The sequence below is a fragment of the Chenopodium quinoa genome, unplaced genomic scaffold, assembly GCF_001683475.1.
Source record: "Chenopodium quinoa cultivar QQ74 unplaced genomic scaffold, ASM168347v1, whole genome shotgun sequence".
Classification (NCBI taxonomy): domain Eukaryota; kingdom Viridiplantae; phylum Streptophyta; class Magnoliopsida; order Caryophyllales; family Amaranthaceae; genus Chenopodium; species Chenopodium quinoa.
Genome location: NW_018744167.1, coordinates 1874734 through 1892814, shown reverse-complemented (window position 1 = coordinate 1892814; position 18081 = coordinate 1874734). Strand labels below are relative to the sequence as shown.

Below are 18081 nucleotides of genomic sequence, written 5' to 3'. Positions count from 1 at the left end.
AACCACAATTTAGGCTGTTGCCCTAAAAAAAAAAAATTATCCAATCCGACTTGATTTCTATATTTGACTAAACTTTGGTCTTATTTGTTTTGATAATTTTTAACATTAAAAGTTATCAAACGAGAGGTCAATAGATTTCCAAATATGAAATTTGCATAATTTTACTAATCACGAATATATTTAGTGATAAATGAAACGTAAATAAAAAGACCTAATAAGATCATTTCTGAAATACTTGCTGAATCGACATAGGCTTAGGCAAGGCACGAGCCGTATCACAAACTTTTTCATGTAAGGTCGTACCGGGCCTAATTTTCCCATCTTGTCCTGGATCAACCCAAACAATCACGAATCACCCTTACGGAGTACATGTCAAATTACCTATCTAATCAATAAAGTGAAGAAAAAAGAAACCATTTCCAAATTCCTGCTTTGAACCCAAATTTTGAGAGACACAGTAATCGTCGGCGCTTCAAACCCTTGAATCATCGTACTCGGTCGGTTCATACTTACCATCATCACATCGTTAGCTACAATCCATTAATCTGGAGCTCGTTTATCAAGGTATTTTTGCTTTCTTCGTCTCATACTTCTTCAACTCAAATATCGTTATTTGGCTTTTGTTGATTGAATTTCAGATTATATGTGATTTTTGCGTTGCCAGTTCATGTTTGGATTCGATTTTAATTTTTAAATATTTGTTGTCAGGGTTTTGTAACTTTTCCTATTGATTTTTTTACTTTATAGTTTGGGTTTGTTGATTTTGTTGTATGCAATCATTCTTATGTAATTGAATGAGTTATTCTTACAAAATTAATTTGCATATGTTAATTTTTATGGGAATGGCAAAAGAACAAATCTTGTCATCAAGTATCATTGAATAATTAGTTGTATGGTTGTAATTTTTTTTTCCTTGTAATTTTCTAAGCTTTATTTATGTTGGATGAACATTCACGAATTCAAGTCACATTGAGAGCATGTTTGGTTGGAGTGTTTTTTGATTGGAAATGGATTGGATTCAAATAAACCATTACCGTTACTAAGTGTTTAGTTGGAAGGTTTGAGTAACAATTACCATTACCTAAGGTAATGGTTTCCACCCATTTGTTACCTCTCTAAAACCTAAGGTTGGGCGAAAGTTGGGATTATTTTGAGCGAATGGGCGAAAGTTGGGATTATTTTTATCAATTTTTCCTATGCTATTATCTAAGAGTTCATTCCTTTGCAATTTAAGTGCAGACTTATTTAGAAGTTAACTATAGTTGTAGATTTGCGATAATGGGTGGAGGAAAGGGTACTATCAACTTGTGTAATTGAGTAAAAAAATGGAACTGTTTCGATGCACTGCATGGTATTTAAGTAAAACTGTTTCTGCTGGCAGCTTCTTGTAAGAGTTGGAACAAGGATTGAATTACTTGATAAATCACTTACCTTTCACAACCATTTTCTGCATTCCGTATTTAATTTAATTTGATGTTATCTTCATACGAAGTTAACTTATGTGAAATAAACTCTTTTGTGAATTGATTAGGATTTTTGATATCTGTGAATGCAGTTGAAGAGAGATTGTGATGCTCTGGTTCATATTAGCTGCTGACTTTGTGGGTACCATTGCTTGATTGGCATCATTTTCCATGTCCAAGATTATGGTAATGTATTTTCATGTTGTAAATGCAAGATATCTTATAGCCTTGTCTATGTGTGAATAGTTTGCATGCACATACCACACAACTCCTAGATGTAAAGCTTAGTGGCCTCAAATCTTATAGAGGGTGGCTAACTGGCCACTTTAGAACTGATGTGAGGTCGAATGCTATTATTGATGCCATTGTCATAGTTTTTTTTTTTTTTTTGTCTTTGTTTAGCTTGTGGTGATGGACTTTTCTTGTTTCCCTGTTTCGTGATCTAATGGCATGTACTCTGTTACTGTCTTCTCGTAAGGTACTGTTTAATTTCGTAATTCTGTTGTAGAGCCTAGACACTTGAGAACCAACTGCTATTTTCCTATAAGTCATTTAAGAATTTCATATATTACCTCCATCCTTTGCTGTAGAGTCTAGACACTTGGGAACCTACTGCTGTTTCCCTATAAGTCATTTAAGAATTCCATATATTACTTCCATTTTTGAGGGAGTTATGTTACTAACTTACTACTTTAATTAAGATTTTAGTTTCTCATACTCAATTAATTTGCTTTGCTTTGATTTTAAATCTTATGACAGAGGATATTAGGATAGTGATTGCCAACTGCCAAGAATGTTGCTATAACAGATATTACTGAAACAGGGGAGCCTTTGTTTATAAACTTTGTAATTTTTTTTCTTCAATATCTCAAAATAGCAAGTTAGACCTTTTTGGGGATGGAGAATCGGAGAGAGGTCATCTTACATTGTCATCACTCATCAGCATGATATCTAATACATGTTTCAAATTCATTTGACTTCTGATTTAAGAATTGACTTGATAGATGAGATGATAAATAATACAGTACAAGTGTATATATATAGTCTGCATATTGGAGTATCATTTTTTTTAAAACCTTTTTTTTTACCATCACTTCAAATATGGCTCGTTGGGTAATAGAGTCCATACTCCAGTACTTGGAAGTTGGAACTTTATGTGAAATTGTTAATTCTTGTCAAAACATGTTATCAGGAATTAAGTCTTTCCCTGGGTTCGTTTAATTTATTTTTTTCTAAGGCTTGGTGGTCCAATGTATCTTAAATTTCTTGGACTGCTGCTTTTGAAGCGGTTTGGTTATATGTGATTGGATACATTGACAAATACCTAGCTCTCAAGTGCCTTTTTTGATGGATACATTTACTTGGTTATAGTGACAAAAACATTCTTCTGAAATAAATCTTCTTTGTAAATTTTGGGTGTTTCTTTGCACAGGATTTAAATGGTATGAGTAACGAGACCTCTGACCGAAGGATTTACGTCGGTAACATTGATCATAGAATTTCTGAGTAAGTATTATGCATAAAATTTTAAAAGTTCTCCATTTTCTGCCCTTGTGACGCGGTTTTTCTCAATTAAGGGCTACTCTGCTCAAGATGTTTTCTCCATTTGGGAAGATTGAATCTGAGGACTTCTTGTTGCACACCCGGGGACCAAAACGAGGAGAACCACGTGGCTTTGCTTTTGTCCAGTATAGCACGAAAGAGGTAAGCTGCTTATATACTGAAGCCCATCCTTGTAATTTCCTTTTTAATTGTTGGTCTGCTAAGAAGATGAATCAAAAACAATCTCTTACATTCTTCATTGAAGTGAGCATGCAGGAAGCTAGACTAGCCAAGGAGAAGATGCATGGGAGGTTGGCTTGTGGACGCCCTTTGGTTGTACGCCTTGCTAACGAGAAATCTGCTGCTGAAACGGTGGAAAGTTCATCTAAGGTTGCTGGAGTTGTGAGCAGATCAATCCATTCAGGCAATTCTTCTGGACAAATGAGTCGAAGTGCAAAAATTGCCGCAATAAAGAATAAGTTGAAGGTGCTGGAAGATGATGGCAGTAGAGCAAAGAAGCAGAAGCAGGTTGAGCACTATTCATCCTAGCTCTTTAACAATGGTTTCTCATCTGTAACGTGGCGTAATGATTCATGAGTGAAAGCGATACTAGCACATTTACACCTGTGTGCTCTGTTGGTTACTGTAACAGCCTGACTGTTTCTGCACCTTGCTGATTCTCTGTAAATTAGGAGTAAGTTATAGAAATTATTTTGGTAGATTATTACTTGCATTTGATTGTCGAGCAAATAAATTATGCATCATATAGTTGTCAGAGGGAAGGGATTTTTTAATGTTAGAAATCAGCTTTCATGAAAGTTGCTACAGATATGAAATTTTGAAGCTTCCAAATGATCATTACTCCTTGAGATTGTTTTGCTAGTTTTGCTATTTCGTTTTCTCATAATAGCTTTGACAAAGAATGAAGGCAAATTTAAAAATTGGTACATTTTCTGCGAATTCTATAGAATCAAAAGATCTGTGTAACAAGCCATATCATGAGCTGGTAAAAATAATCGCGTAATTTGCTTGCCTTTGCGATTCAATATGCAAGTATTTACATAAACCATAAGCATCTCACAAGTACCTTAACGTTTACATAAACTGATACGAGTAAACCATAATTTGCTTGAATGTTACCATAGCCCTTAGCGTTTCAAGTTTCAACATGCTTGTCATTAACCAAAACACACAAGTAACCAGGAAGCATTATGTAAAATTTGAGTAGATAAATAGCGCAAAAAGTCAAAAGTAGAGCACTTAAAAAAAGGGAAGTCTTCCGTTGGCCATTTCTAACAGACTATCAGAGTTCCAATCTCTTTGCCAACCTGAAGACTAGACTACCACTATTCCATTGCCACTCTCTGCCGACCTTCCGCCGGCAATGCCGTTAATCTTCCCATCGGCGGTACTTTCACCGCCGCAAAAATCACACTACTTATCGCCGGCGGCGGCGAGTCTCCGGCATCAAAATCCACACTTACAGAGCTACTCGTCGACATCAAACTCCGAATTCCTCGGTAATAACCTCATTCTCAATCACCGTAAGCTCAGTTTCCCTGCAATTTCGAAGAAATTTAGGTCGGTCAAACCTTTGACCACCGTGAAATCGTCGTTGTCGTCGCCGATCATATCTCCGACCGATTCATGGGGCACCTGGACTGCTCTCTTCGCCTCAGCCGCTTTCGGTCTCTGGTTTGTTTTCTCTCCTTCCTAATTCAGCAGCTGTAAACTGAATTTTTCCAATTGTAGATTGAATACTATTTTGAGAAAATTTTGTACTTGAACTATGTGCAATTAGTATGGAGAAGTATGATATTGTGAGATTACTGGATTTTTAGGTTAAGTTTGCGAAAGTTTAGGTATTGAGTATATTGAAATAGGTGTTTCTTTTACTTTCCAAATCCTAACCATGAAATGTGCAATAGTGAGAAAATTGGAATTTCTATCATCCCAAATTAAGTTTTTGTAATTTATCCAAAGGGTGTGGTAGTCATTTGATCCAGAAAAGTTGTACACGAAAGGCGTAAATTCCATCTGAACATTGTCTCGGAGAAGGATGCCATTGGAAAAATTGAGTAGAGTATTGAGACAGATCACAGATGTTATATTTGTTGTTGGTGGGTAATTGTTGATGAATCAATTGTGGTATTGTTAATGTTGTTCATGGTTGCAGGTCAGAGAAGACTAAGATAGGAAGCGCCCTGAGTGGTCCGTTAGTTGCTACACTAGTTGGGCTTGCAGCAAGTAACTTGGGGATTATTGCTTCTGAAGCGAAAGCATATTCAGTTGTCATGGATTTTCTGCTTCCTTTGGCTGTCCCGTTGCTGTTATATAGAGCAGATATACGTAGTGTGATCAAATCTACTGGGAAATTGCTCTTGGCATTCTTGATTGGATCAGGTAGCATTCTTTAGATTTATAGATTTAATGTGTACTGGCAATCCCTTATGTGGAATCCTGGACATTTATTTGGTCTTTTTTATGATGTAGACTATGTAGTCATGTTCAGATTTTGAAATGTTCAGTCAGTCCCGTAGTAAAGTGGGGCATTTGGCACACCTGTACCTTAAGCACACCCTTTTTGTACAACCACTTTAGGATCCAGTAGTCAGGTGGTCTACTGGTTGCCTGAAATTTGTTAGTTGGTGCTATATTTCTTGGATTTTTTACGAAAGTAAGCCTTATTAGTAAACTATTTACGAATATAGACGCGTGGCCAAACTATTTACGAAATTTTACCTTTGGTTATTATTTTTTTTTATAAAATTTCGTATTATGTGAAATACAAATTTAAAAAAAATAATTGGAAATACAGTAAGTCAGCGTTTTTCTTGTATCCATAACAGAGAAAAACGCTGACTGAGTCAGCGTTTTACACCTAAGCATAAAACGCTGCCTCAGTCAGCGTTTTATCTGCTGGCTGAAGGCAGCAACAGCAGGCCCCCAACAGCAGCCAGTGCAACCCCCTTCCACATCCACCAACACCACCACCCTCCTCCTCCACATCCTCCACCACCCTCCTCCTCCACATCCACCACCACCATCACCCTCCTCCTCCACATCCACCACCACCACCACCACCCTCCTCCTCCACATCCACCACCACCATCACCCTCCTCCTCCACATCCACCACCACCCTCCTCCTCCATATCCACCACCCTCCTCCTCCAAATCCACCACATCCACCACCCTCCTCCTCCACATCCACCACCACCACCACCCTCCTCCTCCACATCCACCACCACCACCACCCTCCTCCTCCACATCCTCCAACACCTCCACCACCCTCCTCCTCCACATCCACCACCCATCCTCCTCCACATCCACCACCTCCACATCCACAATTTATTTTGAACGAAATGAGTCAAACGTGGACAAATAAGGAATTTGAAATTCAAACAAGACATAAATTCATTCAAATAATTATTAAAATAATAATGTAATGTAAGTGTTATGTACAACAAACTAGAGAAGGTCATTACAGCAAATAAATCAGATAATTCTATCCTATTCTGACTCATCAATTTGGTGTAACGGCTCTCTATCCTGTATGTCCACTCTCGGCCTTTGACGACGGCTGTAGTGACGGACCGTGGTAAATGGGTTCGGGCGTACTGGCGGAGTCAGCTGGCTAGAAGATGGGTCATCAGGATGACGTAGGGTCGCGGAACTGCGAATGTCGTACTCCTCTGTGCCCGTGAATGACGAAGGATCACCCCCACAGCTACTCTGCCAGCCTCGAACTGTGAGTGACTAGAGTGGCCGCCATGATCGTCCCGGGGGTGGACGAGATAGGCGTGACCATATCTCTGCAAGGTAGCCATGCCTATATCTCGCACCCGCTCGACCTGTGCTCTGGGCGGCTCAGGTATGCCTGGAAGGACGTCCGACAGTGCGTTAACCATCGCCGTCATATCCAACGCCTGCAGTAATTAAGGATGAGTTAGTTGAATGATATACAAATTTAAAATTGATAAAGATAAGTTAATCAAATACACTTACATATCCCTTGATCACGTCAAAGGATGGATGGTAATGTGCGGATGGCGGTGTGTAGCTGGGGTTGATGAAACGCCGTGTAATCCGCATGTACCACTCCATGTATGGATCGTATGGATCCATAACGCCGTGGATGGGGTCACCAGTGACGACGAACTCCAACCGTCGATGCCACAAGTCAATGTACTGGGCATGCTCCGTCCGCCAGTTCCTGTCGCTCTTTCCCCGACGGTCAATGCGGTGCAGCCGGGCACTAGTGTCACACTGCTGGGGGACAGTCTGTCGCAGTCCAAACTGTCGCATGACTCGATCTGGTAGGTGACCCTCGACGACCTCAAAACAGATCAGGGGGACCCTAGAACGCCACTGCGCCTGATGATCTAGCAGATGTGGAGGCATGACAGCAACTAAATCAGCTTCATACGGGTCCCATGTCATCTGCGATAACACATAAAAAGTAACATAATAAACAGGTTAGTGCATATTAAATATGTTAAGAGTATACATAATAAATAACAATTTCATAAACAAATTAAAGATTTCACCTGATCCTCGGTAAGTCGATCAAGGGCGTATCGGTAGTACGGCAGGCCCCTCTCCGCATGCGCATATGTCAGCTTGGGGACCGCCCATCTGCAAGCGTACGCCTCGTCAGCGGAAGGCCGTGGTGGAGGAATGTACCGCTCATACTGCTGGTCCTGATCCTGCTGCCCCTGACGATGTATAGCAGGCCTACCTGGCCTGCCTACATGGATGTGCTCCCAAGACCAATACTGGACATCAAACACACAAAACTAGGTTAATTGTAAACTAAGTAAGAACTTTCCAAATTAAATTGTTAACAGATAGGTAGGTTACCTGAAGCAAAAATAACGGTCCGCTGATCTCACGAGAACCCCGGCGGGATGCTCTACACAGATGGCGATACAACATCGCCAGACAAGCACTGCCCCAGCTGTAGCCACGAATATGCTCCCAGTCGTGGTCTACCAGCTGCAGGTAAATGATCTGTAAATGGCTGCCACTCTTGCCACCGAACAACACACCCGAGATGAGCAGAAAAAGGTACGCTCGAGCATGTCTCGCAATAGTGGCCTCATCAGCACCATCAGGCAACACACGAAAAGTGTCGCGTATCCAGCCGGTCCTCAATCCGCCGCCCCTGATATCGTCCGGTCCTGGCTAAACCCCGAGAACCTGAGCTACATAACCGGGGGGATCGGCCAACGCAGATCCAGACACAGGACTCCCATGAATGGGAAGCCGTGTGAGTATCGCCACGTCTCGCAACGTCAGGTCGCCTCCCCAACAGGTAGATGGAAGGAGTGCGTCTCCTGCCTCCATCTCTCCACAAGCGCAGTAACAAGCGCTGGGTCGACCTCTCTGAACGCCATCCGATGTATACCCATGAAGCCAGCGTACTCCACGAAAGGCAGAATGCGGGGATCGATAACCCAATCGCCAAGGAACGCAACAGTGTAGTGCCTGCATGTCAGTATGCCCGCCGGATCAACCGACTGACTCCAAATGTCAACGCTACGATGTGTGTCATGTAGTGTAAGGACAGAAGGGTCGGTGGGTCCGGGTGTCCTATCTCGGGTGTCCATGGTATCTGTTCATAAACAGTTATAATCCAACAATTATAAAGTAAAAATTACATATAAGCGATAACAAAATACAGAATTTCAAATCTCATACTTCAATCTAAAAATCCAACTGTTACAATCATTTGAAATGTAGAAATACAATCACCGTACTATTCTACTACATCACTCTAGATAATAGAAAAAATAAAAAATTAGTGCCCGGTCGATCTAGAGGGACACGATCTCTTGTTGTGACCCTGCTGGTGACAGAGGCCGCATTTGCTCGCGGGACGGTTGGTCTCATCCATTTCATTGCGTATGCGTCTTGACTTAGGGCGACCTTCTCCTCGTACCATGCTGTCGTCGGGAATGAGTTTAGGCCCTCCATTCTCTCTCCATGTCGTCTCACAAGGGATAGGCCAGAATTGGGGAGCGTATGTGTTTGCGTAGGCCTCTGATTGCAGTACCCGGTCCATCCATGGCCGCTCTGATATCGAATACTTCACATAAACTGCTAGAACATGAGAACATGGGAGGTGGAAGATCCGTGGTTTATTGCATGTGCACGTTCTTAACTGAAAGTTAACAGTATGTCTATGGCCTCCTTTTCTACCAATTCTATCTCCCCTCTTTGTTTCAACTTGATATATATGCAGTCGACAGTTATACGCTTCCACTTTGTGATATCTAGCCTTTGCAATGTTTTTCTCCATAATGGATGTGACTTTGGGGGAGTATGCAAGTCCCTGTTCAGATCTAGTCTGAGATAATTCCCTTCTATCAGTGAAATACTTATTGACTCTATGTTAATTCAACAAGGGACATGATAGGTAGAAATCGAGCACCCTTCAACACATTGTTAAATGTTTCTGAGAAGTTCGTAGTACATATCCCATATCTGCGACCAGCATCGTGAAACAAAGACCACATAGGCAAGGGCACTTGGACAATATACTGTATGACCTTGGTACACGCCTGACCGATCAAACTCATATCAGCTACCAGTTTTCTTTCCTGCCTTTGGTACGCAGCAGCCTTGAACATATCTCTCATGTCGTTTCTTCGCACGTGAGTCTTCAAGTTAGAAGCCAAGTGCCGAACACAAAACCTGTGATAGGCTCGCGGCTCGGTGAATCCAACGTTAGGGTCATTCATTGCTGCAATGATCCCAGCATGTCGATCAGATATAACACAGAGGCCATCCCGTTGAGTGACATGAACCCGAATGCAGCCCAGAAACCAAGACCAGCTGGAAATGTTTTCCCCTTCGACTAACGCAAATGCAAGCGGAAATACTTGGAAGTTTGCATCCACACCTGTAGCAACCAACAATGTTCCTTTAAATTTCCCGTACAAATGCGTCCCATCGATACAGATGACAGACATACAATGTTTAAAACCTTCAACACAAGGGCCGAAGGCCCAAAATACTCGTTCAAACACTTCCATGTTGCTGTAATAAACATCGTCTACCAGAGCTTTGTGTTTCCATACAACAACGGTTCCCGGGTTTGACTGTTTGAGTGCTTCCATGAAGTGCGGAAGTCGGCCATAAGAACTCTCCCAATCTCCAAATACTTCAGCTATGGCTTTCTCCCTAGCATACCATGCTCTTCGATAAGTAACGTCGAACTGAAAATGCTTGGATATGAGTTCCTGTATAAATTCAACTTTCAAGCATGGATCTTTCTGCACAAAAGACTTCACAAAATCGGAAATTAAGGATGAATCCAAGTGTGCATGATCTGTAGATAACACTTCAGTGACACAGGTGTCCCGGTGCGGGCCTTTGTATGTGACTATGGTAAAGGTATCTGAGTGCTCACTTTTTTTGGTGCCTCGTAGCGACCAACCACAATTCTTCTTGCACCGCAGATGAAGGACCTTCTCATTCGAGGTCACTGTGGTGTAGAATTGGTTCCTTTGTATAGAATACTTCTTCACCATTTCCTGAAGCAGTTTCTTAGATTCAAAGAACATACCCTTCTCAAACTCCCCCCCCCCCGATCACAAATGTTGTATGACTACCTGATTCGGCCCAATATTGATCAACCTCATAATTCTCATTTACTTGACTTAACCAAGGAATAGGAGTTCTAACCATGGCCTCCCCACCTTCCATGTCTGTAGAATCAACATCCATGTTATCCAGAATTGGTTCCTCTTCGCTCTCAGCCTCATCATTTGTTTCCCGGAGCGCATCATACAGAGACAACTCGTTATTCACCATATGTTGTAGATTTTCAAGATGATTACCAATGGTTGAGACGGTGATGTATGATCATCATGCTGCGTAGGTGAATAACTTTGGAGTTGCATGGGAGAAGATATAACTGTGTTCGATGTCGAAGGCCCAGATTGGCCAAACATTGTCGTAGATGTTCCACCATATACAGGTGAAGCTATATGTGAACTCAACGGCATCTGGAACCGATCGTCATGAAGCAGTCTGCTGAAGGACCCCATCCCATATTCAGTTGATGGAATGTCTTGTGAGGGCATTCGGAAGGACTCTGTGTAACCGGAAAAATAGGTAGCTTGTTGATCTGGTCGAGTACTTTGTTGCGTACACGTAGACACTATTTCTACATATATCTCATGTGGATAACCCCTCATTAAAACAGCGCTCCTCAAAGCTTTCAAATGTCTATCGTTAGAACAAGGTAACACTTGAACCGCATTATTAGTCTCAAACCTCATTTGAATGTTAAGTTGTACATTCATTCGGTTAAAGCCAATAATGCTATGAACCTCGTTCATCAGATCGTTGAAAGTCATGTCTGGTCCAAGTGGCAATGGTTCCATATTTCCACCACTATACTGGACATTCGGTCCATCAGACACAAATTCACCCCCCCATTGGCATAACAAAGCTGCATTTTGTGCAGCCATATTCTATACAACAACCAAAAACACATCTTAATTGCATGCAATCTCCACCAATTCGCACAATAACAACCAAGAAATTCACACTACAAACATAATTAACCATCATTGTTCCAATTCACATAACAACCAAAACAAAGTACACAACGAACATATTCACACTAACAACCAACGTATTCTACATAACATAATTTTCGTAATTAAACGACAATGTAGGCTATTTTATCAAATTAAAACAACAATTTCATCAACAATATCAACAATTTCATCAACATTTTCAACATTTTTACCAAACATTTCCACAATTTCATCATAAACTTTCTTACTAAACTAACATCAATTTAGGGCTTTTATACTAAACTATTATCAAATTACAACAAACTAACTTAGAATTATCAACATAATTATCAATTTACATCAAACTAACTTAGAATAATCAACAACATTATCAAATTAAAACAATGTACTATATAATTATCAAACTAACCTAGGTTTTAAAATTTTTAAAACAAATAAGTGAGAAGTACCAAAAATGTGATTATAAAGAAGAGGAGAGGCGCGGCGGCAGCAGGCAGTAGGCGGCGGCGACGGTGGCAGGCAGCAGGCGGCGGCGGCAGAGGCAGCGACGGCGATGACAGAGCTTTGAGGAAGAGTGAGTTTGAGTTTTTAGTTTTGAGGAAGAGTGAATGCGTTGCGTCTGCCTGAAGAATATACCAGGCAAAACCGCTGACTGAGGCAGCGTGTTTCTAGTATTAATGAAACGCTGCCTCAGTCAGCGTTTTAAGGCCTGTTATAGCCTAACACAAAAACGCTGACTGAGGCAGCGTTTTTGTGTATTTCAGTTTTTTTTTTTTTTTTTATTTTGTATTTCACAAAATACATAATTCAAAACAAATTAAATAAATAAAAATGAGGAAAAACGCTGACCGAGGCAGCGTTTTACCTCAGAAGCTCAGTTTCGTAAATAGTTTGTCCACGCGTCTATATTCGTAAATAGTTTACTAATAAGGCTTAGTTTCGTAAAAAATCCATATTTCTTTGAATGGACATGTCTGCTACTATCAACGAACTCTTCTGGCTAAATGCGAATGCATTGCAGCTGAGAATTGAGATTTCCAGGAATGAGGACATGGTAGAAGCTTTCAGCAGAGCAAAGACAAAAAGTTACTGGGAGATGGAACTAGGTTGCTGCAACCAGAAGGATGCTGCAGTAAGTAATAAGTTTGAGAATGCTGTCAACATATAATGAAATGTTCCTTTCACAAGTTAGTATATTACTCCTTCATGGCTATTTATGTTTTATTTTTGGCCCGAGTTGATTTCATATAGAGAAGTAGTTTAGTTAAGACTTTTCATGAACATCTCCTTCCAACCTGAGTTCAAGATCTTGGAAAAGAAGATGATCACAGATTTAATTTCTCCCCAATTTTCCTTGAATGCATGCACTGGTGCATTCAGACAAATGATTAGAAACCACCAAGAGTTAGAATATGTTATCTTTTTATCCAATTGTTGTGGAGTTCTCTTATAATTATGTGTCTGTCATCTTTTTCTTATAGATTATACTTTGTATTAGTAATCAGTAGTTGGATATTGTTTTTTTTATTAGGCTAATTTTTCCCTTATCTGTAGTTGCCACCACTGTTGGAACTGTTGTAGCGTTCTTTTTGGTGCCAATGCAGTCGCTTGGTGGAGATGCATGGAAGATAGCTGCTGCTCTCATGGGTAGACATATTGGCGGAGGTAATGTACTTGCTACTTTACTGGTGTTTGTTGCTGTTTCTTTGATATATGTTTGTTAGCTTGAACAAGTTCCGCTTGCAAATGATGTGTTGGTAAACTTGGTGTCATTCAACTAAGGGCTTACAATTCCTCATACTTTAGTGCTGAGTTTTTTGGTTGGATCAAAAGGCTTACATGATCTGCACAAGTAAACTGGTGTTAAAATGTTTCGAAGACTGAAATTTTATATTTCTCAATGTTCATTTAACTTTTCTTGTCTGTTACAGTCAATTTTCTGGATATTTTGTATTCTTCACCTTTCTATCATGAGTTTCTTCTTGTGAAAATAATGTCATTAATTAATTTTGTGGAATTTTTGTCTCAAAGCTGAGAATTTTAGTTCAAATATCCTTGTTTGTAATGGTTGCAGCTATCAATTATGTTGCCATTGCGGAAGCTTTGGAGATCTCTCCATCAGTGCAAACTGCTGGACTAGCTGCAGATAACGTTCTATGTGCAGTATATTTTGCCACACTATTTGCAATAGCATCCAGAGTGCCTCCAGAAGCTGAAGCATCAACTGGTGGTATGTTGTATAACATCTACCATTTTTTCTCAATAAAACTGAGATGTTTTTATTGTGGACCTTGTGATGCTCTTCGTTTCTTCCTTTATGAGGTTGTATAAAATTATTTTTCAGTTACGTTTTTCCTTTCACTTTCTTGAATGAGGGCAGAGCAGGATTTTATTTCATATATATTGTTGTCTTGAAGATCATTATAATGTATAGTTGCTACCAAAACTTTCCTCTTAAGCAAGTTTCTCACTGAACAGATAGCGTGACGGACATGAGTTCTGGCTCTGGTGACAAGCTCCCTGTTTTACAGTCTGCACTTGCCATAGCAGTGTCTTTTTTAATATGCAAAGCTGGAAGTTTTCTTACCAAATATTACGGAATTCAGGGTGGTATGCTTCCTGCAATAACGGCAATTGTGGTCCTCTTGGCAACTGTGTTCCCAAAACAGTTTAATCAGTTAGCGCCTTCTGGGGAAGTTATGGCTGTGGTTTTGATGCAGGTACTATGTTTCTGATTTAATTGAACATGTTGAATGTGCTACTGTTTTCTTAATGTACTCTCTTTCTGGGAACTGCAAAACGTAGCCATCCTGGACATTGAAGAAGGAAAGTGCTTGCATTTGCCTTTCCAATTCTTGCTTCATAAGCTTAGTATTGTCTTGGATGCATGTGTAAGTTTTTGATGTAAACCATCCATCTCTCAATAAGTGTTGTTTTCAGAAACATAATTGTTTTAGGATCTACTTTCTTCATCCAAAATTAATAGTCACATTATCCTAACACCTCATAAATTTTGGTTATGACCCTCATAAGTTAGTTATGACATAATTTGTCAAGATTATCCTCTAAAATATTTGGTGATTCCTATTATCTCCTCATCATTTTTTATTTATTTATTTATTTATTTTGATCCTCATCATTTAGCTTAAGTAGCAAATATTGGGAGTTGTAATAATAAACCACTACTAATTTAGGAAATGTGTTTCTATAATACAGTGAAACCGTGTAAGATTTTGACAAACTTTTCCACTGAGTACTGGCTACTACACTTACTTACTTCGCTATCTATAAATGCCCAATTTAATCTCCTACTTAATTAAATTATACTCTCTTTGTCCCTTAAAGATTACCCCATTTTCCCTTTTTGGATCGTCCCTAAAAGTTTGCCTTACTTCCCCTTTTGTTAGTACAATCCCACCTTCCCCCTCTACTTTATTTACTACCTCACATACTAAAATCCAAATCAACCAATCCACTTAATAGTCGATACAACTCTTAATAACGTGAAAATTTATAGGATGGTGCAATCTTTAAGGGACAGAGGGAGTATAAGAGTACTTTAACCAGTTGATTTAAAATGCCACAAACCACATTCTAACTTATGAATTATGTTCTAGAACTACGTTTCTTGTGGGATGGAGGGAATGTCAATACCTTTCATTGGGCCCTTGTAATCAGAGAAGTTTGAGATAATGATGTTTTCTCTTGACTTCTTGAGTTCAGCTCATTTAAATATTTAAAGTGCATGTTAATGCTGTCATTAATTAGCGATAATTTTCCATGACCTGCAACTTCTGGATATAACTATGATCTATGCCCTTCTATCTACTTGCATGCCTACTGCCTAGTATAACAGCTAGTCAGCTACACTTTTTAGATGCCTCTCTCTCAGTTTTCTTTGTTAATTTCTGTACCTTCTTAGGGACATATTATACCAAATTCAGATATGTAGTGTAGTACTGAGTCTTTCTGCCTGTGATTTCTGCTTTTCATGCTAGCTCTTCTGTGATTCGATTAGGCACCACATTGAGGTACCTGTTCTCCTCAATCATCTAATCAATTAAAAAACACCTTGAATAAAATTTCTGGCCTAGGATGGTAAAGGTTTTGGTACAACACTTCTGATGCTCACTGATTCCGGTTATTCATCTACTGACATCTATTTTGTCATTGTTTTTGACACAGGTATTCTTCACTGTGGTGGGGGCGAGTGGGAATGTTTGGAGTGTCATTAACACTGCACCAAGTATATTCTTGTTTTGCCTTGTCCAAATTTCTGTCCATCTTGGTCTGATTCTTGGATTGGGCAAACTTTTTGGCTTTGACCTGAAGCTATTGCTAATAGCTTCAAATGCCAATGTTGGGGGTCCTACGACAGCCGGTGGAATGGCAACTGCAAAAGGGTGGCATTCCATGGTAGTTCCTGGTATTCTTGCTGGAATTTTCGGTATTTCCATAGCAACTTTCCTTGGTTACGGATTTGGTACTATGTTTCTCCGACTCATGTGAACAACCTCCGCAGATTTCCGGTCAGATATAATTGGTGGCTGTAAGTCTTGCAACTTTAGTTTTGCATAGCCAACAAGTACCTCAGCAGAATGCAGTCAGCTAAAGTTTTGTTTTGAGAAAATCTCAAGGACGTACAAGAAATAATAGACTCCACATCCAATAATTTTCTTTGTCAGATAACATAGAATATTATCAAGCAGAATTACTATGTTATTATACATCAATGACGATTGACGAACAATGTTCTAAACAATGGAAAACTTAAGGCAGAATCACAGAAAAGTGAAAGATATTTTATTGCAATTCTAAACAATTATTAAGGCCAGCTCTGATCATCTCAACTTCATGTTCGTCAATGTTAAATGCCTGAGCTAACACATCTTTGGGCACAGGATCTTTAGAAGCAAAGAGAGCAGCTGCAAACTGCTGAGTGCCTGGTAGCTGGCTGTTGAAGGCAGCTAAAACAGCGGTTGGATATTTGGACGTGTTTTTCTGGAAGTGAGCCAAGCCTCTTGGAAATACAAATACTTCACCAGCCTTAACAATCTTGGAAACAAGCTTATTGTTGGTAGTAATGAAACCAACGTACAGTTCACCCTGAAGAATGTAGATCATCTCAGTGGTACAAGGATGTATGTGAGGTGGGTTTAGACCGTAGGGAGCAAAGTCGACTCTAGCCATAGAGACTCCCAAGGTGTTGACCAGGGATGTCCATAACATTTGCCCCGGTGACTTTTGAACCAAGGATGTTGTTGGCGATCTGGCTCGGTTTAGAAATTCTGGTGAAGAAGAAGTCTTCTGCAGTCATCATGCTAATATTTTTGCAAGGGAACCCATTCACCATAATTCCTGTAAAGTTGATCAAGACAAGAATGAGTTGACATGAGTAAGGGTACTTTAAAACGAGTTGACATAGAAATGTGCAAAATTTTCACTTCGAATATACCTGATGTAGGATCGGCAACACAAATATCTTGAAGCATGTCAGGATCATTGGCAAAGGCCCCAATTGTATTTGCCAGAAGCATCACCAAGACGATTGTGGTAACAACTGCCATTTCGAAGTTCAAGAGTAATTAACTACCGTTCAAGAACAAAGATAATAATATGCTAAAGTACAAGAACTAGTATGTTAAAGTATAGTAGGCTTGAGAACAAAGATAACAATCATCATGTTATATACTTATATTTTAATAATCAGTCTGTTGAAGAGGCCATCGCATTAAAATTGAAGAGGCCGTCGTATTAAGGCCTTGTTTGGTTGACAACATAAATTGGGGAAAGTGGAAATTTATGGGATTTGATAAATTGAGGATTTGTTAGGTTGACACAAAAAAGCAAAAATGAGGGAAGTGGAAATTCATGGGAATTTCAACTTCTCACAGGGAAGTAAATACCTAGCCTCCCTAGGTCAATTAAAATTCATGGGATTTCTAAATTCCCACATTGCCAACCAAACAAATTTAGGAAATTCCTAGGAATTTCATTAGGAAAATAACTTCCCATGAAATGCAATTTTCTATGGGAATTTAATTCCCATGTAATGTAAGGAACATGCCTTCTTAGGCTTGACCACTTCAACAAAATGGCATAGTAAATTAGTAATTCATTTCATCAAAGCATCACTCCGGCTTCTTAACCATAATAACTAAAAACTTAATTTTTTTTCCTAACTAGATTAGTGTCTCTGCGATGCACTGTAGTAATATTTTTTTTTGTCCCATTTAATTTATAATATAATATAAAAATGAAGCAACTGGTGTAAAATAAACAAATGCAATGCGTATATGAAAGATGAAATGATAAGGCAAAAATTATTAAAATTACAATTGAGAAAAAAATAAAAATTAGTTTTGATTAGTTAGTTGAAAATATTAAAAAAATAGTATACATTATATTACATTAATGATGCATGTTATTCCCAATAAAACTATATGTCGTATGACGTTATATTAATGAATTAATTTGATTCCAAAAAATAAACTATACAATGTACTTCCAAAAAATAAGCTAA

At 39.4% G+C, this 18081-nt stretch overlaps 2 protein-coding genes and 1 pseudogene across 5 annotated transcripts; 2 read left to right on the top strand and 1 right to left on the bottom strand.

Moving 5' to 3' along the window:
- Positions 1-276: 276 nt before the first annotated feature.
- Positions 277-3871, top strand: LOC110693859 (probable RNA-binding protein 18). Of its 3 annotated transcripts, XM_021871029.1 has the most exons (5): positions 277-564; positions 1556-1649; positions 2896-2969; positions 3041-3167; positions 3282-3871. In XM_021871029.1, exons 2-5 carry the CDS (start codon positions 1635-1637, stop codon positions 3552-3554), a joined length of 489 nt encoding a protein of 162 aa, XP_021726721.1. In that variant the 5' UTR covers positions 277-564; positions 1556-1634; the 3' UTR covers positions 3555-3871. The 3 variants fall into 3 exon arrangements, with proteins under 3 accessions (XP_021726721.1, XP_021726722.1, XP_021726723.1); XM_021871030.1 differs by lacking the exons at positions 277-564; positions 1556-1649 and having other exon boundaries at positions 3057-3167; XM_021871031.1 differs by lacking the exons at positions 277-564; positions 1556-1649; positions 2896-2969 and having other exon boundaries at positions 3271-3871.
- A 357-nt stretch (positions 3872-4228) lies between these two features.
- Positions 4229-16595, top strand: LOC110693858 (uncharacterized membrane protein YjcL-like). Of its 2 annotated transcripts, XM_021871028.1 has the most exons (7): positions 4229-4700; positions 5182-5408; positions 13113-13223; positions 13633-13788; positions 14037-14278; positions 15744-16107; positions 16460-16595. In XM_021871028.1, exons 1-6 carry the CDS (start codon positions 4390-4392, stop codon positions 16065-16067), a joined length of 1371 nt encoding a protein of 456 aa, XP_021726720.1. In that variant the 5' UTR covers positions 4229-4389; the 3' UTR covers positions 16068-16107; positions 16460-16595. The 2 variants fall into 2 exon arrangements, with proteins under 2 accessions (XP_021726720.1, XP_021726718.1); XM_021871026.1 differs by lacking the exon at positions 16460-16595 and having other exon boundaries at positions 15744-16346.
- Positions 16355-17355, bottom strand: LOC110693860 (annotated as a pseudogene).
- Between the last annotated feature and the right edge of the window lie 726 nt (positions 17356-18081).